A 23,856-nucleotide genomic window follows, 5' to 3' on the forward strand; every position below is an offset into this window, starting at 1 on the left:
TGCATCTGCTAACGGTTCATTAGAAGCTACGATTCTGCTTTCTTCAAAACAGTGGGAAATGCACTTTTGTGTAACGCTTCTCCAAGCAGCAGAAATAAAATGCATAGCCTCCAGAACACTTAACTTTAGTTTGCAGGCGTCATTTAGGTTTCCGTTCTCTAGTTCAGCTACAGCTTTCCGGACAAGTTGCTTTCTGTAAAAAACCTTAAATATTGCTTATTAAAACGTTTTTTTATTTTTTTTCTTTCTACAAAAAACGTAAAATGCGGGAAATTCCGTAAATTAAAACTTACAATCCGGGTAAAATTAACATTGGAGGTATACGGAAAAACTGGGTCCTGATGAAAAAAACGTAAAATGCGGGAAAAACGTAAATTCGGGGGACGTAAAATCGAGGTTTCACTGTATTGTGAAAACTGTTTAATAAAAATCAAGGCAAAAGCAAATTTTATTCATCTTGCACGCTTTTAATAATTATTTATATTTAGTATGCAATTTTAGCTCAATTCAGTATGCAATTTTTCATTGCTGACAGTTGTCATTTGAAAACTATTAGATTGTTTATTATTACAAAGTTTGCGAATTCACATTCATTTTAATTATTTCATTTAAAAAATAGGAGTAGACTATATTTGAGGGTGCCCCTTGATTCTCACCAAGTTGTGATAGCGGTTGATCTCCAAGCTGGCCGATGTTGAATCCCAATCGTGATTCTGATTCGTTTAAATTTCAGCGTTATTTTTAAATGTTCAACGGTATATGTAATTTCAGAAGTCCGTTAGTTCTATGTTGGATACCGGCTGGTTAGGTTACTTTTGCTTCTGATCAATAGGATCGAAGGTATGTGGGCAGTCATAAAAAAAAGGACTTTAGAAAAAAATGTCACCGCCATTCCGATACCACAGACGACATTTTCAATTCGTATTTCGCGGAATTTATGTGGCGATGGAGGAACACAGATTCTATTCATGATAAATTTAGACAGTATCTAACTGCTATTAGAGAATTCTGTGCACCGAAAACTGAGGAAATTCAAGCTTAATGAATAAGTGAGATGTTTTTTTTTTTTTTTCCTTTTCTTTCTGTGCTTACTCCATTAATTTTTATTTCGATTCAAAATGCATTTTATTGGGTTTATTAATTTTGCTTACATTGGGTTCATTGCAATTTTATAAAGTTTTGGCCGATGTCTTGCTGAAATTTTCCAATGTATTATTAAAATATCATTATGTTTCGGCAGCCATTCCTGTTACCGCGGTGTTCCGCGCAAACAGGAATGGTGATAAACATAAGTTACCAATTTCGTCAAGGGGCACCCACAAGTATATTTTTACCAAAAATAGATTTTTGTTTTAAATTTTATCATTATTATATTTCTTATTTAATTTATTTCATTTTTATTGCTTTTTTATTATTCAAAATAAATACGTGAATTTTCGAATTAGTAAATTTGCGACCACTGTCAACTTCTACATTTCTTTTTGTTTGAAAGAGAATATTTGCAAAAATATACCGCCTAAACGAATCGCTCTTAGTCGATCAACATCTCAAGCACGCAAGAAGAGAACTAACCGTGTTTCAGAAAAATCGGAGCAACGGGAAGAAAGACTTGAAACTAATCGAGAACACAATGCTTTAGCCCGTTCCTTAGAAACGTCTGAGAAACAGGAAAGAAGACTGTTAACAAATCAACTACGCACTACTCAAGCCTGTTCCTTGGAAACAGAGCAACGGGAAAGAAGACTGTTAACAAATCAACTACGCACTTATCAAGCCCGTTCGTCGGAAACATCAGAGCAACGAGATGCAAGAATAAAAATCAATCACGAACGCACTTCGCTATTCAGACGCTGCCAATACTCTGATTTGAATCTGAGTGCATTTCACTATGATCCGACAACCAACTATAGTCTTTCACCCAAGCGTCATCATCGGAAAAATGGATCAATTATGTATGTTTTGTAGTGCTCTCAAATTTAAGAATGAAACAGCTGGAATTTGCTGTTCTGGAGGCAAAGTGTAACTACCAGATTTAACGTCGCCAGCCGAGCCATTATCAACGTTGTTATCGGGTCAAGCAAATCAATAGAAACTTTTCTTGGCGAATGTCAGTCGTAACCTTTTACAAAAGAAATAACGCAAAATTCTACAAAAACTAATTCACCATTTTATTATTCTTTTTCATCCATCATCCAAAAAAACCAAAAACAAAAAGAAATGATCATATCTATAATATCAAGCTTTTAGCTCGCAACATCAGAAAATGCGTGTTATTACATCACGTGACCCTGACACCTTCCCCCCAGAGTCATATTAGATCCAAAGATCGAATATGGCAAATAATTTAAGGGTCACACTTTACACATAAACAAACTATGTTTCACATTCACCCAAATATTCACTGAATCTTAGGTTTAACTTAACACTAGGTATTTACTTTAATCACCTAATAATAATAATAGAAAAAAAACGTTCAGAGTCTTATTTTAGTTTATATTTACAGTCTGGACAATGCATCTGCATTACTAAGTTTCGATCCTTTGATGTGACTTGCCTCAATATCATGGCGTTGAATGGCTAACGCCCATCTCTGCAACCTCGGGCTTTGGGGTGTCGCACTCGTCAGAAATACTAGGGGATTATGATCAGTTAATAAAATAATCTTAGCACCACAGAGTAAGGTTTCAAATCTCTGCAAAGCCCAAATAATAGCATAAGCTTCCCTTTCAATTGTAGACCATTTCTGTTGAGTAGAATTCAGCTTCTGGCTACCGAAAGCTATGGGACGAATATTTCCTTCTTCATCTAACTGACCTAAACAACATCCGACCGCATTTTGAGATGCATCCGTATGCAAGTAGTATGGTTTCTCTATGTCTGGGACTTGTAACTCTGCGATCTTACATAGCGACGTCTTCAATTCCTTGAATGCCTTCTCAGCTTCTTCGCTCCAAGGAATCTCATTAGGAACTTTCTTTTTAGTAAGCTCTGTTAGTGGAAGAGCAATCTTTGCGAAGTTTGGAATATACTGCCTGTAAAAGTTGCATAATCCCAAAGCACTTCTCAGTTGTTTTTTGGTTTTGGGTGCCTCTAATTTCTGTATTACTCTTATTCGTTCTTTGTCAGGAGCATGTTTACCTGAACCAATAATATGTCCTAAGTATTTAACCTTTTGTCTAGCAAATTCGCACTTTCTCAAGTTCACGGAGAAATTAAAATATTCCAATCTCTTAAAAACTTCTTCAAGATGAATCAAATGTTCCTCCCACGTATCAGAAAATACTGCTAAATCATCGATATAAGCACAAGTGAAATCAGACATGGACTGAACCACTTTAGACATAGCTCTTTGGTAGGTTGCAGCAGCATTTCTTAATCCAAAGGGTAATACATTCCATTGGTACTGGCCTCGGTGAGTTCGGAATGCTGTGAGGTGTTTGCTGCCGTTCTCCATCGGTATAGCCCAATATCCCTTCAACATATCTAGCACAGTAATGAATTTCTTCTTTCCTACTAAGAAATTCAACTCCATCATATTTTGCATTGGATATGCATCCGGAACGGTAAGAGCATTCAAACTTCTGAAATCAATGCATAACCTGATTGTTCCGTCTTTCTTATGAACACATACTACCGGGTGTGCTATCTCACTTACCACCGGTTCAATCAGTCCTAACGCTAGCAATTCATTGATCTGTGCATCCACTTTCCCCTTTAAGTTTTCTGGTATCTTATACGTTTTTGGTTTCATCGTATCCTCCTCAGCTTTCAGCTTTATCGCATGTTTCCCAACTTTAGCTATCCTTATCTTCCCCGAAAACAACGTTTTGCGTCTATGTAAAAGATCTTTCAATTGATTTTGTTGCATTTTGGGTAAGTAATCCAAATTCAATCCTTTCAATGCTTCATAGCTTTCCACGTCTGTAGGAAGAGTTGGTGTTTCGTATATTTCCCCAAATTCATCATCAATATCATAGACAACTCCAACTGTTTGAATTCTCGCTTTGTATTCTCTCATTTTGTTAACATGCAATAATCTTAAATTTCCTTCAGGCATTTGCAAATAATACGAATTCGGTTTCACTCTTCTAATTACCTTTACTGGACCTATCCATCTGGCATATAATGAATTGGATGAATCATGCATTAGCACAAGTACTTGATCTCCTGGCGCAAATTCCCGGTATTTTTTCCTTCTATTGTAATATTTGGCATAATTACTTTGTTGCACATCACTTGTTAACCTTGCCTTTTCGGTTGCTATTTCTAATTTTCCTTTTAACTCTTTTAAATATTCCTCCGCTGATCCTTTCATATTCAAAGGTAAAAACATATCTCCGGCCCAAATTGACTTCAATATAGATAACGGGCCTTTCGGTTCTCTCCCGTACATTAGCAGAAAAGGTGGTACTCCTGTAGTTGCATTTGGAACTTCTCGATAAGCCCATAGTACAAATGGTATATGTCGATGCCAATTTCTTCCTACTTCTCTAATAATGTGATGTAGCATATTTTTGAAAGTTTGGTTCCATCTTTCAATCAATCCGTTCCCTTCCGGATGGTATGGCGTTGAAAATCGCGGACAAGCTCCTAAAACCTTCAAAAACTCTTGCGTTAAACTTGCCGTAAAATTTGTCGCATTATCCACCACGATTACTTCTGGAATTCCTGTCCTACAGAATATTTCGAGCAGTGCTTCACATGTATTCCTTGCCGTTAACGATTTGAGCGGGACTGCTTCAGGCCATCTTGAATGTTGGTCCATCAAACAAAGGATATATTTATGTCCTTGTGCTGATACTGGATCTAGAGGACCAATTAGATCTACGTTCACCACTTGGAATGGAAGTTCAGGACGTGACACAGGTGTTATCGGAATTTTGTCTACTGAACGAACAACTCTTCTACCTTGGCACCCATGACATGAGCTACAATAAGCTTTAATTTCCTTGACCATCCCTGGCCAATAAAAGGAAAATTTAATTCTTTGAATTGTTTTACGAGCTCCTAGATGTGCTCCGAATACTGACTCGTGGGCAATTTCTAGTATTTTACCTTTTCTAATTTCGGGAATTACTAATTGTTGTATTCTATTCCCGTCCAACAGCTCTTCATGGCATAGTATATTATTTTGTATCACATACCCTCCTTTATTTTGCTTCCCCAATTTCCATGCTTCTTGGAGAGTATCGCAACTTTGTTGTTGTATCTTGAATCGTTCGGTTTCATTTCCATTCTTTTTATCACCGCATTCACCTACTGTTGGCTCCTGCTGCTCTTCTCCGTCACTTGCACTCATATATAACTGCTCCTTTCGGGAATCTGATCTTAGCTTCATAGCAGCAGTAAAACTGGGATTGTATACTCTTTTTTGTTCTAATAATGCCTCATAAGTTTCAGCATCCAACAAAATGTCAGCATTTAACCCATTGACGGCTGCTATCATCGTTTTAATTATAGGCGTAATATATCCTTCCGTTACCAAAGCGATTTCCACTTCTTTTAATTCAGCTTTTAGACTTTCGCCAAACGCAGGTTGTAGTATTATATGTCCTTTGTAATCCACTTCCTTACCCACTATATCGTTTTTAAATACACTTATTTGTGCACCAGAATCTACTACAGCTTCGTATTCATTTCCATTATATGAAATCCTAACTTTCTTAAGGGCAGCTATTTTTGGTTGAACGCCTTTACATTTTTTGTTTCCTATCATGACTTCACCGTTAAATCTTGCAGTGACTACTTTGCTTTCGATATTTCCATTTCTGAGTACCTTAACTTCGGATACTTGCCCTTCCGATACTTGAACCTCGGCCACTTTGCCTTCACTGTTTCTTCTCCTCTCTTTATTATCTCGACAAAATCGTGCCAAGTGTCCTACTCGTCCACAATTAAAACATGTGACTGGATTTTGGGAAGAACTCCGCTTATCAATTCTGCCATGGTTGTTATGCTCATGTTTATATCCTTCACCAAATGTATGATATCTTCTACTAACCATGTTTGGTTTTTCCCGGTATAAGTTCCTATATGGTTGAGAAGCAATGAATTTAGTAGTTTGGTTATATTTCCTTGCATTCTCGTACTCATCTAACTTCTCAGCAAGTGTGTCAACTGAGCAAATTCTACTCCACTCATCAATAAAATGATTTTGTATGTCTCCAGGTACTCGTTCTTTTATCTGTTCGACAATGACAAGTTGTTTCAGGCTGTCGAAATCATTAATTTTTAGTCCCGAAACCCATTCGTTAAAATAGTTCGCCAATTCAAATCCAAAATCTCGCCAAGTGCTCTCAGCCGCTTTACAATGTCTCTTAAACTTTATTTTAAATGCTTCTGGGCTCAATTTAAACCTTTTCAATAACATACATTTTACATGTTTATAATCATTTGCTTTTTCTTCAGGCTCCCTTGCAATTAAATTCGCCATTTCTAGAGGCAATAATCCAACAAGATGCGTTACCCAATCTTCTTCTTTTATATGGACTCTTCGTGCTTGTCTTTCAAACAATATTAGATAAAAACTTATATCACCTTCTTTTGGATCAAAAGTACGCATTAATTTTTGCAATCCACCAGGTACATGTTCTCTTGTTTCTTCATTTCGAGAGCTGCTCGTCTCTCCTATAGTACCAGTATGTACCAATGAAGCTTCTATCTTCAACCTCTCCAATTCATATTCCTTTTCTTGCCGCTTTAATTCATCTTCCCTTTCCTGTTCTCGCCGCTTTAATTCACCTTCCCTTTCCTGTTCTCGCCTCTTTAATTCATCTTCCCTTTCCTGTTCTCGCCGCTTTAATTCGTCTTCCCTTTCCTGTTGCTTAATTTCATATTCTTGTCGCCTAATTTCATCTTCTTTTTGTTGGCGCTTTATTTCTTCTCTTCCACTAACTATTCTTTTTAATAATTCCTTCACAAACTCCTCTTCGTACTCCGTACTTGCCAATATAATCTTCTTTAATTCGGTAACTCTCATGTCTTCCGTTGCCGTTTCTCCTAACTCTTCCGCCAAACACTTCAAATCTACTTTTAAAGCTCTTCCTAAAAATGCCATTTTTCACCTACTACTTTCTAAACTGCACCTTCTTACAAAAAAAAATGCCACTTCCTAAACCAATTTCAAGACAATCTAAATAACTCACTATCTTCCATCAAACAACTTGAAATTCATAGAACCAACAACTACCAATCTTTTATTTTGAAATCCATTGGGGTTTCCCCGCGCATTTGTCAGTCGTAACCTTTTACAAAAGAAATAACGCAAAATTCTACAAAAACTAATTCACCATTTTATTATTCTTTTTCATCCATCATCCAAAAAAACCAAAAACAAAAAGAAATGATCATATCTATAATATCAAGCTTTTAGCTCGCAACATCAGAAAATGCGTGTTATTACATCACGTGACCCTGACAGCGAATATAGGTCAGTACATTCGTGTTTCCAAATGACTTCATTCGGTGCTGCTACAAGCATCGGTGCGCATATGGACAGCTAAAGTTATTTATTACATTCACATGCAATCCTGCTTGAGCTAAAATTAAAGAGCTTTAGTAACTTAGGCAAACATCATCGGATCTTCATGATACATTATCACACGTGAGTTTAAACAAATATTAAGCTCTAAACTTGGTTTTATTGCGAAAAGTCATGTTTTTAGAGAGACACGGTGTTTGATGTATTTTATTGAACGGCAGAAAAAGAGAATTGCCACATGATTTGGCTTATTGAAAAACTCACACCAGGACAAATTGGTCAGCTCATATCAGCAGAAATATTCATGACGCCATTGATCCAGAATTATTTCAGATCATCATCCAAAATATGTTTCATGGTCGGTGTGCATCACCATACATGTCTGTTTGAAAACTGTTGAGACTATCACTGGTTTTTTCACCATTAAATAAAATTCTCTATTCAAATCATAATCACAAATCTCATTTACACACTTAAATACAAAATTTAAATTCAAACTGAAAGCGTTGCAACGCACGCAGGGTACAGCTAGTTTATAGTATAAATTGTGAGGAAAAGCATCATAATTTTATTATATAGTTACATTTAATATATTTTTTTAAAAATTTCTTGATATCATTTTACATGATATAAACTGTCTAATTCTTTTAATTACAGGATACGAAATTGAGCAATATATCAGCTGAATGTTTCCTGGCAATTCTAAATTAAAAATATTTTTTTGAATTTTACTTTTCTAAAATGCAAACCTTTCTTTTTATACTAAAAATCTGTATTGATATCCTTGTTTATTAATTCTAAAATCTGATTTTTTTTTTAAATTATACATTATTTCAATTAAAAATGAATTAGAATAAATTTCATTCAAAGCAATACATTTTTAAGACTTACTAATTTTCTTAGTGGAAAAAGCTAAAGACAAACTTTAGTTATATTTCAGGTATATGTTTTATCATTTGTGTATGTGTATACGGTAGTAAGTCTCTTACCTTAAGTTTGATAAGTTATAATGGGTAATAAGTTTTAATATTTATAAATATTTTAATCAGTGTTTCCCCTAACTGTTTTTAGAAGGGCTGTCTGCTATTGATGCTCCCTCTTTGCCCTTTTTTCAAAAATAAGCGCCATCCGTTAAAAGCACTGGCTTTTTATTCACTTTCCAATTTAAAAAATTTATTCACTGTTTAAATAATTACAAACTGGTGAAATTATCTGTGTTTAGTTTAATTCTGAAAGTAATTTAAAAATTATTTTTATGTATGCTTTAAAAAAAAAAAAAACTTGAAATGTTCATTTTTTAAAACTTTCAATTTAAATTATAGAAGGCTTTCAAGTTTCTTATCATTAACACTTTTTTTTTAAGGTTACTTTTTTTGAAAAATAAAAAAAGTCAGTGATTGACTTTTAGCATGCCTTTAATTATTTTTTATAAACTACAATTTTTTTACTTTGATAATGAGTAGACAGCGGATAATATGCAATTGCATACGTGCATATGCAATTGCATATATTAGCACTTTTTGCCATTTGTGCATATAAATGCATAAAAAGGTATATTTGCTCTTATAAATGCATATTTTCAGCATTTTATGGCTTTTCCCTCCTAAAACCATGTCACTATTCTTTTTATCTTAGCATAAGGAACGCTTTAAATTTTGTTTTGTCGTTCTTTATCACCTGAAAGGGTCAGCTGTATTGATGTTGCTGGGGGTGATTGCAATCATGTGAAAAAGATGTAGAAATGAGGTGTGTGTCGGGAAGGGGGGTACAAAGGGCCCACCCAAACAGACATTCGTCATAGAAACCTCAGAAAGGGATGGTCAGATATTCTATGAAGGGATGTCTTTTCCTGGAATAAATAATTGTCAATCTGTGTGGGAAAAATAAGACTTCTGTGGTAGGTAGAAAATGACCTCCCTTTCCTGTGATTGATTAGTTAAAAGGTGGAGTGAATACATTTTCGGAGAGAGCTGCTATTCTACCATATTTCGATAGTCCATCTGATAGATAGATAGTTTCGACATCCATCAGTTGAATACGTAGTTAGTGAAGCTTCGAACGTGACTTTTAACTGCTTAATTTTATAATATTCCAAAAATTAAGTCGACTAAATCAAAGTTAATGAAGACATGGATTTCGGACTATGGAAAGGACTTACGACCGATGGGGAAATAGTATTTTGTGTGATTTGTCAAAAACACATTTCCTATGAAAAAAAGTACCAAATGGATCAACATATAAAGACTAATGCTCACTCCGCGAAGAGAAAGCAGAATACAAAAGAATTTGTTCAAAGTTTATTAACTATTCCTGTTCAAGCAGCTAAAAAGAAAAGTGATTTTTCTAGTCATTTATGCAAAGCCTTAGTAAGCAGCAATATTCCTTTAAAAAAGTTAAATAATCCAAACTTAAGACAGTTTTTAAAAAAATATTGTACCAATCAGATCATTCCCGATGAATCTACTTTAAGAAAGAACTACCTTCAACCGATATACACTGCTGGACAATTGCTAAGGACGGATAACACTATCATCCATAGCAACCACAAAATGAAAGGAAGCAAAATGTGGAAAATTAGAATAAGTGCGTGATATAGTAAGAAGAGGTATGCGTATGCAAATTTTTTTTCCACGTCTGTTCACGTGATAGCGCTGATAAGAGCTTTAAAGGTTTTGACGCGTGTGTAGAGTTGTTGTTTCAAGTCAAAGTTTTACAGGAAAGATTTAGTTGATGAACTTGAAATTTTCGGCGTGTCTTCCCGATATCACTTAGATGATTTTAAGCGTGGCCGAATTATTGGAAAGATCGAAGAAAGGTGAAAAATAACAGATGTTGCCAGGGAGTTCGACATCGCTCACAGCGTTGTTTCACAGCTGTGGAAATCATTTTAAACGACTGGAATGTGTAGTAGGTGGTACGAGGGAGGTCGTGTTGGAAGTACGAGGCCTGCAGCAGACAGATATATCGTCCTATCAGCAAAAAGGAACAGGCGCAACACAGCTCAGCAGGTGGCAAATCAGTTTCTTGCTGCCACAGGAAAGCAGATCTCTTGAAAAACTGTTGCCAGACGCTTGAGGGGAGGAGGACTATACGCCCGCAGACCTGTTGTGTGTGTCCCATTAACCAGACCGCACCGTACTGCCCGTTTGCAATGGTGTCGTGAGCAGGTTCAGTCTGTCATCGGATTGTAGACACCAACTGATCTGGTGCGAGAGTGGTATTGGTTATCGTCCAGAAAATATCCAGGAAAGGGACCGATATCCGACATGCAGTGTCATGGTGTGGGCCGGCATCATGATCATAGGCCGCACGCGCCTACTAGTGGTTGCGAATGGGACTATGACGGGCCAACGATACATTGATGAAGTTCTACTTCCTCATGTTCGTCTTTTCCGTGGTGCTGTCGGTGATAAATTTGTTTTTATGGACGACAACGCAACATGTCATCGAACACTCGCTGTTCAGGATTGTCTAGACAGCGAGGGTATTCAACGCCTCGCATGGCCATCACGTTCTCCAGATCTAAACCCCATTGAAAATGTTTGGGATGCTTTGGAGAGGCAACTTGCTGGTCGAAACTATCCTCCGACAAATAAGAACACCCTCATCCGTGCACTGACAGAGGAATGGGATAAATTGCCTCAACAGCTGCTGGATAATGTTGTGCAAAGTATGATACGACGTGTAGAATGTTGCATCACACTCCACGGTGGACATATCCCGTACTGACACCTTTCTTCAAGTTGCTTGCTGACATTTAGATGCATTGTTCCATTTTTCCGTACGCAGCATCAAATGAACAGTTTTTTTTCTTTCAGATGCTTCATAGCTTTTGTACTCTCCAGAACAATGAATATTCTTTATTCTAATGTCTGAACAGTGTGGCAACTATATTTTATCCTACTAGGCCTCATGTCTCTCTTAATGTTATACTACATTGCAATTTGTGATCCGTCCTTAGCAATTGTCCAGCAGTGTATAACGAAGTACTGGATGATATTCGACGAGATATTGGAGATGGCCTTATATGGATTGAAGTCGATGAGACGACAGATAAGTGCGGTCGCTACATTGCTCATTTTATTTGTGGAAAAATGGATAATGTTCCTACTCGACCACATCTTCTAGCAAGCAAAGCCCTTGAAAAAGTCAATCATTCAACCATAGCAAGATTTGTCAATGATTCTATCAGATTATTATGGCCTGATAGAGATGGTTCTGAAGATGTTTTGATTTTTGTCAGTGATGCCGCTCCGTATATGGTCAAATTTACAGCAGCACTGGAAATTTTTTTATCCCAGAATGCTTCATATTACATGTTTGGCTCATGCTGTTCACAGACTGGCTGAGACTGTTCGAGAAGTATTCTCCTCTGTAAATGATTTAATTTCTAGTATCAAGAAAGTTTTTCTCAAGGCACCTGTGCGCATAAAATTGTATAAAGATAATGTATCCTGATTTGCCCTTACCTCCACAGCCTGTGATAACTAGGTGGGGTACATGGATTGAAGCTGCACGTTTTTACGCTAATAATTTTGATGCAATGAAGTCAGTTGTAGATGCAATTGACAGTTCCTGTGCTTCTTCAGTTTATGTCACAAAAGAATTACTATAGGATTGCAGAAGGACTTGGCCATAATTGACACTCACTTTTCTTTCTTAAGTGGAGCAATAACAAAGCTCGAAACACGAGGTCTTCCCCTGGCTGAGGCCATAACCGAAATTGAAAAAAATCAACAGTGCATCAATGCTCTTCCAGACTCAGTTGGGAAGAAAGTAAAAGAAAAATGGTGTTTCGTTCAAAACAAAAATTCGGGTTTTGCAGCAGTGAAGAAGATAAATGATTTTCTTAATGGAAACGGAACTGAACTTCCAGAGAAAGTAAAACCAATGAGTACGAAATTGTTTAAGTTTTGTCCAATAACATCGGTAGACGTGGAGAGGTCATTTTCTGCTTTCAAAATAATCTTTGATGACCGACGACATCAATTCACCCTTGAAAATTTGGAAAAACACTTAGTTGTGTATTGCAACAAAAATTATTCAGTTTAATGAAATCTTTTCGGAAAATGCGATGATTTTTCTTCTCATTTATCATACTTCAGTTTTAGGCTTTTTCTTCAGAAATGTGTAGATTCAATAAGAAATAGTTTGATTTTCTTCCTTTTAACAAAAAAATGTTTTAGCTGTGTTTGTTGGAAAAAGTAAGTCGTAGTATTTAAATAAGTTGAACTTTTAATTTCTATTTTAAATGCATATTGCTAGTTTTAAGAGCATATATTTAAGTTTTTTAGTGCATATTTGCATGCATATTTTGTCCGTTTTTTAGTGCATATAATCCGCTGTCTAATAATGAGTTAGAATTATTTTTTGAAATACACATAAAAAGTATAAGAAGGTAATTTAAAAATTAACTAGGAGGCTCCGCCCCCTGCTCGCTAACGCTCGCCAACTCCAGAGAATTGCTACGCAATCCTATGTGGTTCACGCCGTGAACCATGGCTCGCTGCGCTCGCTCGCCAATGAACACAAATATATTATCATCAAAGACATAGTATTGTACTTATGTAGAAGAATTCTACCAATGTTCTTATTGGCTTTTAAAAAAGTATATTAGCTATTTAGATTGTACATGGTGAAAAAATCAAAACATTAGCTAAATAAGAAACATATTAGCAAAATAAATTATCAAATATTGCTTCACTAATATTCTGCATTTTAAAGCGTGAAAATTCAATGCATAAATAAACGCGAAATATAAAAAAAATCAATGCAATCAATACAAACACTTAAACGTTTTTTAGACGTTTAGGTAGCTCCCAGTAGAAAAATATCAATTCAACAGCGGCCTTTTGAAGCATTCTCACTTCAATTAATTAATTAATTCCTAATTGGGTATACTATAGCCTACGTCACAGGTTGTGTTATTCCTACTAAATTTAACCCATGAACGACATTTTCTGCGAGCCTAACTTCAAGCCACAAATAACCAAACGAAGTGTTTGATCGTTTAAATAGCTGCTCGCCAGATTTTATTGCATTATAAAGAAACGTAATTGATATTCGATTTTTGATTAATAATTAATTTATGTGGATAGTGGGATAGAATTTAGCATTGCGTCATGGTAAATGTTATTCCTACTAAGTGGAAGTAGTTGTGTTTTTTTTAATATTATACCCAATTGGGTATACTATAGCCTACGTCACAGGTTGTGTTGTTCCTACTAAATTTAACCCATGAACGGCATTTTCTGCGAGCATAACTTCAAGCCATAAATAAACAAACGAAGTGCTCGATCGTTTAAATAGCTGCTCGCCAGATTTTATTGCATTATAAAGAAAAGTTATTGAAACTAAATACAACTAAATAAACAACAACAACTAAAACAAATAACAACAACTACTAATAACAATAACTAAATAAACGGCAACTAAATTCCATTCGTTTAGCATTGCGTCATATGTTGTTCCTACTAAATCGAAGTAGTTGTGTTTTTTTCATATTATACCCAATTGAGTTTAAATTAAATATTGTCATGTTTTTAGTGCATGAATCTGAATTGAACAACCTGATAATGCTCACTCTGGTTATTGTTATCTGGTTGCTCACTACGTGCTCCTGCTCGCCGAATCTAATCAATTAAAAATGAAAACTGTTGCCAGCGCGAGAAAAGAAATATCATCGGTTTTACTGATACATACATACATACGTACGTATTAGCGTTTTATATAATATAGATACATTATACACATTTTAATAAAAAATATACATATTAAACATTGGATATTTTAAAAATTTAAATCTGGTGTTTTTTAAAAATTCTTTTAGCGTTTAAAATGATCAAAACTCTGATAGAATGTAATATTTAACTATACTGCAACTAAAAGTTCACATTCAATTATTGCAAACTAATTACTGTATAAATTAAGTAATTTTTTCAATCAGACTAAAAACCTGAATGAATAACAATTTGCCAAAAGTAAATTATTCTAGAAAGAATTATTTACAAGTATACAATAATTACGTATTTAATAAGTTTTAAAATTACTTGTATTTAAATAAATTTGTATAAAATTCCATGAGATATAATTGTAGTATATTTACTGACATTATAACAGCAAAATTATTTTACATACTACGCTATACACTTTAAAATATAAAAATTGTATAAAATGAAAAATTATAATTTAAAAGTTATTATATCATTTAAGCTCTTGAACGAAAAATTTCCTTTCTGTCCCTTCTTAAATTTTCTGTTTACCCTAATTTCCCCGCTCCCCACCATTATCATTCAGTGCCTGTTAAACTAAATACCTTGTTTCATTAACACTCACCCATAGCCAGTGACAACCCTTATATTATTAATATATAATACATATTATTAATATATAATACATATTAATTAATATATAATACATAAGGCCTCTAACTATTCGCTCTCCTTTTTTGACCTTTTCCTCTTGGCAGTGGCTGGCCCCAATTATAATGTGTTTATTTCTATTAAAATTTTTTACCTTAACTAAAAAGAATTCAGGAATCAAGTTTTTTTTTTTAACCTTAAAAATAGTGAACTGAAATGCGGGTTGTCATAAGTTGCTGGATTGGAAAATAGCGACCCGGGAGAGGAGTGGAACAGGTTTTGAGGGGTGAAATAGAGATTTTAAGAAATGTTTCTCTTTTATTACTTTTCTCTTAAACGATTCTTTTTTTTTTTTGTCAGAGAAAAAGAAGAGAGATTGCAAATTGTTTTTAATTTCGAAATTTCTCATAAGAGAAATAAATAGAAAACGTTTTGAGTTTAATTATGAAAAAAATACACGCTAAATGTTTTTGACATTAAATCTTTTTTGAAACAAAGTTAAATGAAGAATAATATATTTCTCACTGTAAACATTGACTTTTTAAGAATTAATTTTTTAAAATACTATGCAAATATTATATTGTAAGAAAAGTACTATTGATTTTCATAAGATTATCATCATTTTATCAAATAATATGTGTCCAGGAAAAACTTCCTTTTTGTCTTTGTTCTCAAACTAAACTTATGTCTTCAAAATATTGTACAGAACATAGGGGATCTTGTTGATTGGAAATGATTAAACCAGTCCTTAAGATTCCAAATATTTATGAGCAGCTATTTCTAGCTTTCAATTACAGCTTGGATAGTTGTGTCATTTATAACCTTTTTCGACCTCGCAAGTCTGGACGCTATTGGCACACTCCTATTCTTATAGGCTTGGCAATAAAACCTCGTAATTTCGATGTTATTTTAGACAATTTCGTAATATCTCCGTAAATATTAAACTCTAATTTTTCCGAACTATCATTTTGTATGAGTTTTTGTTATCAGACTGAGTTTTCCATAAGAAATGCATTAAACGTTATTTCTTCTATTAATTACGTTAGAATTAAGCAATTTCCTTGCATATTTTGATTAAGCTGTTTATTTAGGGACTGTCTGCAATATTAAGTCTCATAACAAAAAAAAAATACTCAAAAAATTATAAACACATTTACAAATTCGTAACAATATTAACAGTTTTCTAGCATATCTGTTATAGTTTTGTGAGAATTTTGCAGGGCTGATTGTACTCCGGAAAAAATCCGGATTTCCGGAATTTTTGCTATCAGTGATCCGGAGATTGAAGGTCCAGACGTTTAAAAAATTCATTGATGACAGAAGTTTCCGGAAATCAAATTTTCAAAGGTGGAACTTAAAAACACAGTTTATTTTATTTGTTTGTAAGGGAGAGCCAGAGAGATACTTTATAAGCTTATATTCATGATTAATATTCATTTTTTATTAGTAAATAATTGTTTATTTTATTTGTTTGTAAGGGAGAGCCAGAGAGATACTTTATAAACTTATATTCATGATTAGTATTAATTTTTTATCAGTAAATAGTTATAATCATAAACTCAAGAAAGAAAGACATATTTGTAAATTTTAATTACTTCTCCAGGTCATCATAGGTATGAGTAAATGGTATAGGTATGTGTAAAATTTTAAATATATATTTTAAGTAAACTAAGAAATATTGAGAAAAAAGAGAAAAAAAACCTTGTTTAAATGTTTTTCTAAATTTTCAATTTGAACTTTTTTTTTTTTTAGAACTCAAGAAATTTTCCGGAATTTTGACTTGGGTTCACAATTACCCTTGATTTTGTACAGAGAATTTTATCACACATGGGCAATACACTGTCACAATTCGTAAAATGGTTTTAGTCAAGGATATTATTTAGCAGTAATGCTTGATATTGCTTTCGAATTTAAAACAGTCATTAATTATTCATAATTTTAGATGCATATGTTGAGGAAACAGTTATTTATATCATATATTCATTTTCTATTTTAAAAGTAACAAAAAATAGCTGAAATGACACTTGGACAAAGCCAAGCTCGCCAACCAATGGCCTTGCAAACTAAATCAAAAATATTTGCCTTTCATTCGACAAGAAAGTACCGCAAGGGTGAAAATACGTCTTGGCTAAGAACTCCATGATGGATGGCAGTCCAACTCATTCATGACGCCTTCCTCAATTATGACATGGATCTGAAGGGTAAAGAAAATTTCTCCAGATCGTTGTATCCATGGTATTACTCGGGGACCGACCACAGGAATTAATTTCAACTTCACACATTTTATGAACACGTTTATCGCATATACTACCGGTATTATTTCCTGCGTTAAAGGTAAAATCTTCTAGACGAGGTTCATTTTCATAAAGTAACTTTTCAAATTTGCACCTAGTTACAGTTATTTAGGTCTTGAAAATTCATCATAGAAATTTCTTTAATTTACAAAATTAATTATTGATAAACTTTTGAATATGAATGGGTGAAAAAAAATTTTTTTTTCCTCGTACTTTTCTTGGATTTTATATTTTGGTACAAATGTAATTCCGATAATCTGATAGAATTTTCTTAGCAACTGTTAAACTTCTTTTATAATTAAAAAATATGAAAATATATTTTTGCTTGTATCTAGAGCTTCAGAAAGAAAATATATATAAGGGACACCAGTGTCCAATCTATGTCATATGGTTAATAATTCACTATTGTTAGATCAATGATATCCTTAAATGCGCAATTCACAATTTTGATAATAGCAAGCATTTATAAATAATGAAGCAAAATCACATTAGTATAAAAATTCCTTTTGCAGAAATTTTTGTACAAAAATTGTGTAAAAAGAAAACAAGATACTTCTTTGTCTTGTTTCTAGAATTTAAGAATTCTAGTATTAAGGACTTTTTACTGGATACAGAGCTGTAGTCCCAGCCCCGATTCTTAGTAATAATGTTGCGTAAGTTCGTATTTAATAAAAAAGAAAAAGTAATTTGTGATTAGACCACAAACACATAACAAACCAGCGCCTCACATTAGTTTGTTAAACACTTTAAATTTATAAAATATTATGGGAGCGGATCTTCCCTCATTTTTTTTAAAAATCTTTTATGGCTTAACTTTAATTACTCGGGTACCTATTTTCTTACAATTTCTGTTTTTTTCTGAGCTATTCTTTCGATTTATTTCTTAATTCACATCAGACATCTTTTGAATGATGTTATAAGGACTAAGGCTCCTCTATAGTGGAAGCCGAACTGTCCACCATTATTAATTTGTATATAGGTAAACATTAGTTTGTATATAGGTAAACACTTTAAATTTATGATATAATATATATTGGGAGCGGATATTCCCTCATTTTTTTTTTAAATCTTTTATGGCTTAACTTTAATTATTCGGGTACCTATTTTCTTACAATTTCTGTTTTTTTCTGAGCTATTGTTTCGATTTATTTCTTAATTCACATCAGACATCTTTTGAATGATGTTATAAGGACTAAGGTTCCTCTATAGCTCCACCATTATGGAGCAAACAAGTTCGCTATTTACGTAGTGTTAACATTAGCGTGAGAGTTTGAAGCTCATTTAAATTCTTAAAATTATTGATATGGGTAATTGTGCAGCGATGAATTTGACAAACAGTATAAAAAAAGACGATTTTCTAATGTTAAGATTTCAATCAGAGTTTGAAAGAATTGCAAAGAGTTGCTCTTCCTCCTTTGTGAAAGTTTTTGCTCCGAAATGGCGGACGAGTCAGCCTCTCTAAATCAGGGACTCCAATAAGAACGAAAAAAGTTGTGAGTTTTCTAGTATTAGCATATTTAAGCTCCTCATACATGACTGTCAATTGATGAAAAGTTTATACCCACAAACCTAGAATCATAATTAACTTTATATTTGCCGTGGTATTGTTTTGTCCTTTCAACTGCTATTCTTCATGTTTAATTGAAGGAAAAATATAAAGATTTTCATATGGAGCTATGACATTCAATAAATACACCGGAGGAAATTTATATTCCTGAGCTACTTCTTTTAATAATTTTGGATCCAATCACTAGGTCTGCTCATCGGCAAGACCGATTGTGCAGCTCATTGGAAATAGAAATAAAAAAAATATTTTTAAAAACTCGTTCTTATTGAGATTTTTTTTAAAAAGGGGAATTGCATATGCAATTGCATTTCATGAGGAAAGCGTTTATAAAAATCTTACACGATTTGTCTTGCTACTTATGGACACTTGTATGTTTACACCATGATTCCATTATAAAAGGAAAGGAGGATTTTGTATATAGGTTTTTATTTTTTGTATGGGTAGGTTAAACTCTGGAGACATTATTAGTAAGTTAAATCCTTTTTGTCGATCAATGGAAACTTTTGGGTTGTCAAAGGAATCGTATGTGACATTATCTAAAAAAAAGTGACTTGATTTATAGAGTGAAACATTTGAACAATTTTAATGTCTTGCTAACATAAATAGAAAAACACCTTTAGAATAAATATCTTTTATTTGTAAAACATACGAGACACGAATAATTAATAACGCAAACAAGAACAACGCATTGTTCAATTTAAACTGATTGTGATGATTTCATTTCTGCCATGCGATTTAGAGCACTCCCGGCTTTGAACCATTCGATTTGCAACTTATTCATAGTGTGACTCAGAAAGATTGTCTCAATTTTTCCGTCTTCATGTTTGATTTCACATTTCACTGGCTGAAAGAGTTAAAAAAATAAAATGAATAAATGCATCAATAAAAGATAACACTCTTCAATCTAAACGAAGGGCTTCAGGTAATCAAAGAGAACATATCAAACTGCTCATTTGTATTGTTTCCGGATAATTACTATTCAAGTTTGTTGATTTTTTTCCGCTAGACAACAGCACAATACTCGGAAACATCGAATTGCATATATAACATCCACATAAAAAATACGATAATTACAGGGCTGACAACTTTCTAACTTTTCGAACGTTTTCGTCATGTTTCTCAAGTGATAAATTTATGAGTTCAAAATTTATGTTTTAATGTATGATTCTTTGTTTGTTAAACTTGATTTAAAGTTATTTTCAACATCACTATATGCAAATCATTCTCAAAAGTTCATATGAAACGTTACTTAGTTCCGGCTCTCCTGCTGTGGGGCTTTTAAAATGTTGGCAAAATTACTAAAAATTTTGAAAGTTTTAGTTTTTAATTGTGTACCATACTATAACATATTTTACAAACAGCTGTAGTAGTTGGCAGCCCTCTGTAATAACAAGAGTTATCTAGTTAGAATTTTTAGTCAGTGAGACACGTTTAAATAATAGAAGAAACGCAGTTTCATGAAAAGTACGTTGTTTTTTTAACTACTTACTTTTCCAGGAGATAAGTCATTTAATCCTAATAATGAAATTTTATCTGAAGGATGGATCTTGTCATAATCAGTAGGATCACTGAATGTTAAAGGTAATACACCTTGCTTTTTTAGATTTGTTTCTGAAAAAATAACAATTGGTGGAGCTTAACACGCATTCAATACCAAAGAATTTAATGATCCAGTATATTAAATCGTAAAAAAAAATCTTACCGTGAATTCTAGCGAAACTCTTAACAATGACAGCCCTTCCTCCAAGATGTCTTGGTTCTAAAGCAGCATGTTCCCGACTACTGCCTTCTCCATAATTTCCATCACCAATAGCCACCCATTTCACACCTTTTGCCTTAAACAGAAAGAAAGATGTTTTTTTATACAATATATGTATACAGGGCGTCCCAGGATTATTGGGACACAATTTAAGGGTAGGCAAGGGTAATCACAAGATTTCAGATTTGCATAACCCATGTTCAGGAAGGTCTTCATTCACCGCTCGGGGGTGAACTGGTTCCCTGGCCACCTTGCTCTCCAGCCTTTCTTTCATTAGGGTGCAATGGAAAGTGCTGTGTAAGCAACATCTGTGGATTCCGAAATGGCTCTGGTTGCAAGAAATGTCAGTGCTACTGTAGATATCCAACAAAATCCTGCTATATTTGAGCGAGTTCGCCAACCCATAGCCTGAAGGTATAACGCATGCGTTGCTGGAAACTTTGAACATCTTTTGTGTTATTTTCACATATTATCTACCACAGCACATGCATTATCTTTGACCAATAAATATTTCAGATGATCTTAGTTTTGTTTCGTGTACCTCACATATTACTTTCACATGACGGCGAAGACCATGGGTTGCTATACAATTCTGAATTCCTGCGATGTTCCCTATCTACTCTTAAAGTTTGTTCTAATAATCTTGGGATATCCAGTTTAAAACTTAAAAGTTAACAACATAAAAATGTGTGGCCGCCAAATAATAGTAATAATTACTCTGCAATTCCGCTACACAGAAGAATTATTAAGATGTTTTAAGAAAAATAATAATTTACATGAAATAATCCAAAAACTTAGCTGCATTAATAACACTTTGATGTTGGAATATTTCGCAAACAATTTTAATAAGTCTCTGTATATAAATAAGTGCAGATACATTAAAATTCGAAAATAATTTTCATTCCGAGCAAAGAAAATAGCACAACAATGCTCGATTTCTTTTTGAAAATTTTTGGTTTAAGTTACTAGATATGTAGTTCACTGATGATTTATTTATTTGGAAGTACAATAGATTAAACAATACATTTACTCTTTACTTTAAAACTTTTATTTATTATAAAAAATGCAAAGAATTATTTTGATGATACACATAGAAAATTAATTCTTCTCTTGGTAATTGTCCTTATATTTTTGTTTTAAACTATTAATATATTAAAACTTTAGTTTGCATAAATAAATTACCTATGTATAGGAAATATAAATTGTTAAATAGAACATGTTATGATAGCTAAGATTTCATATTAAAAAATTATGACAGTTGTATATTTGATTTAATGCTTACATTAATACATTATCGTTTCACAATGTTGCAAACGCATATTGTAAAATTAAAATCCCATATAAAGTATTTAAAACTCGAACCTAAGGCAGTGAGAAAAGTTTTTTTCTTTTTTTCTCCAGATTCAGGTATCAGCAGGGCAGATTTGTTGGCCACTCTTACAAGGGCACCATATTAGGTGGGCCAACGATGCTCCCACAGTAGGGAGAGATAGTTCAGAGATTGAAATAACATCCAGGATTCGAACCCCAGGACCTTCCTGCTGTGAGATCAGTTCCCTGATCATTACACCGCGAGAGAAGTTTAGTTAATAGAAAAGATAATTACTTTGTAATATCGTGCTGTATCAGGTACAGAACCCCACTTTCCAGTCAGTCTATTTTTTACATTGTTTGCTTCCCCATTTTCTGAATTTATGGCTCTATATTAAAAGAAAAACAATTTTTCACATTTTATATATATTGCTAAAACAATTTTGATTAAAATGTTTTACAATAAGGGCACAGCCAATTAATTTTTCTGCTGCTAATATTGTAAATATAACAGTAAAAATAAGATAAACATGGTTAAACATGAGTAGGTAGATACTTTATTTACTTCGCACTAGAGCTGAACAATGGGCTGAAGGCGACGGTTTCGGAAACATCCCTGAGGATGATCCGAAGACATGCCTTCGCAACTCTGATCCTCTGCAGAGGGAGGATAATCATGAATTATTTTCGTTACTCACACAGGTACACACAGGTACGTTTCACACAAATTTTATAGCTCCACATGAGCGTATGAGCTCAATGGTATACCTTCGTAAGCTTAAGATTAATAACAGCTCAGCTACGGTAAAACAATAGAGATGATTTAATTAGACAGAGATTAAGTTATACTAAGGAGATAAAAATACAGTTAAAGTTAAAACATTAAATGATTAATGGTTTCCAAATATTTGTCAAATGTGGTATAAAATCATGATCATTAACAATGGAGTTATTTTTTGTTGTAGATAATGTTGATATTCTCCCAACATCCATGTCAACGCAAGAAATACACTTGTGAATAATATGAGGGGAAGAAAAAATCAAAAGATGAAAAAACCGAAACGAAAAAAAGAGATGAAAAACAGAAGAAAAACTATAGTGGTTGAGAAGTGCAAATTAGGGTAAAATGCATTCCCACTAGCTATGGAGCGGTGGTGAGGAACTAATGTCATTGACAAGGGAAGCAGCATTCATATGAATAAAACAAGATTCTAAGGCATCAAGATAACCGGATGTGAATAGGCTAGAAATAATTTTTGCATTGTCGAAATTTTCTTGCGCTTTAAACAGGTCGACTGTTATTTCCAACTTGTATATTTTTGAAGCGGACGAAGTTCTTTAATCTAATAATAGAATGTTTGAGGTTCAAGAGAGTGGTTTTGTATTAACGCATTCTTGAACCTCAAAGATTCTCAGAACAAAAATATCTAAGAACCTTTTCATTTTTAATTATAGAAAAAGATTTTAGAAAAACTTTACTATTTAAAGTATGTTGAATTGAGACTTCTATAAAAAATATGATCCCAGCAACTTATGCATTGCCAATTAATTGGAATGATTCTTTCAAAATACTACTAGAAATCAGTTTAAAAAACGAATTAAAAACAAGTCCACTATTTTCACTATGTCAATTTAAACCTGCACTTTGGATCTATGCTTAAAATGCTTTGTTTATAAACATACGAGTAGGTAGCTTTTTATAGAAGGTGAATCAAATAATTCATATTAGTGAATCAAATAATTTATTACATTTGATTTACTGACATTTTCATACATTCTCCTTCATTGATAGAGCTCTAGTTAAAAAGTATTTATTTTAATATAGCTATATTACTGCTTTACTTTTATACTTCTATTAATGAGGTACTATGTGTTGAAGTGTTGTTAAGTTGTTGAAGTGCTGTTGAAGTGTTGTGTTGAAGTGATTATGTTGTCGAAGTTTTTTATTGTTGTCTAAGTCGGCATTGAATAACCAACCCGATTCCGAGTTTACGACTATCAATGTTCAACTCTATAGCCCTGCAATTTTGAACCTTACTCAGAAGTCAAGAAAACTCCTGGATCAAACATTGGGACAAATTAGT

General features: G+C 33.5%; 1 protein-coding gene across 1 annotated transcript in view; it reads right to left on the reverse strand.

Annotated features, from left to right (window-relative positions):
* Positions 1 to 19,317: 19,317 nt before the first annotated feature.
* Positions 19,318 to 23,856, reverse strand: part of LOC107450825 (aconitate hydratase, mitochondrial) — a 34,833-nt gene continuing 30,294 nt past the window's right edge. The window contains exons 19-22 of the mRNA XM_087150388.1: positions 22,068 to 22,161; positions 20,405 to 20,537; positions 20,192 to 20,313; positions 19,318 to 19,546 (exon numbers count right to left, since the gene is read on the reverse strand). Coding sequence (XP_087006514.1) covers positions 19,400 to 19,546; positions 20,192 to 20,313; positions 20,405 to 20,537; positions 22,068 to 22,161 — 496 coding nt within the window. The 3' untranslated portion in view covers positions 19,318 to 19,399. The remainder of the gene's footprint in view (positions 19,547 to 20,191; positions 20,314 to 20,404; positions 20,538 to 22,067; positions 22,162 to 23,856) is intronic.

The sequence above is a fragment of the Parasteatoda tepidariorum genome, chromosome 8 (assembly GCF_982258835.1).
Source record: "Parasteatoda tepidariorum strain Cologne lab strain chromosome 8, Ptep-v5.0, whole genome shotgun sequence".
NCBI lineage: Eukaryota > Metazoa > Arthropoda > Arachnida > Araneae > Theridiidae > Parasteatoda > Parasteatoda tepidariorum.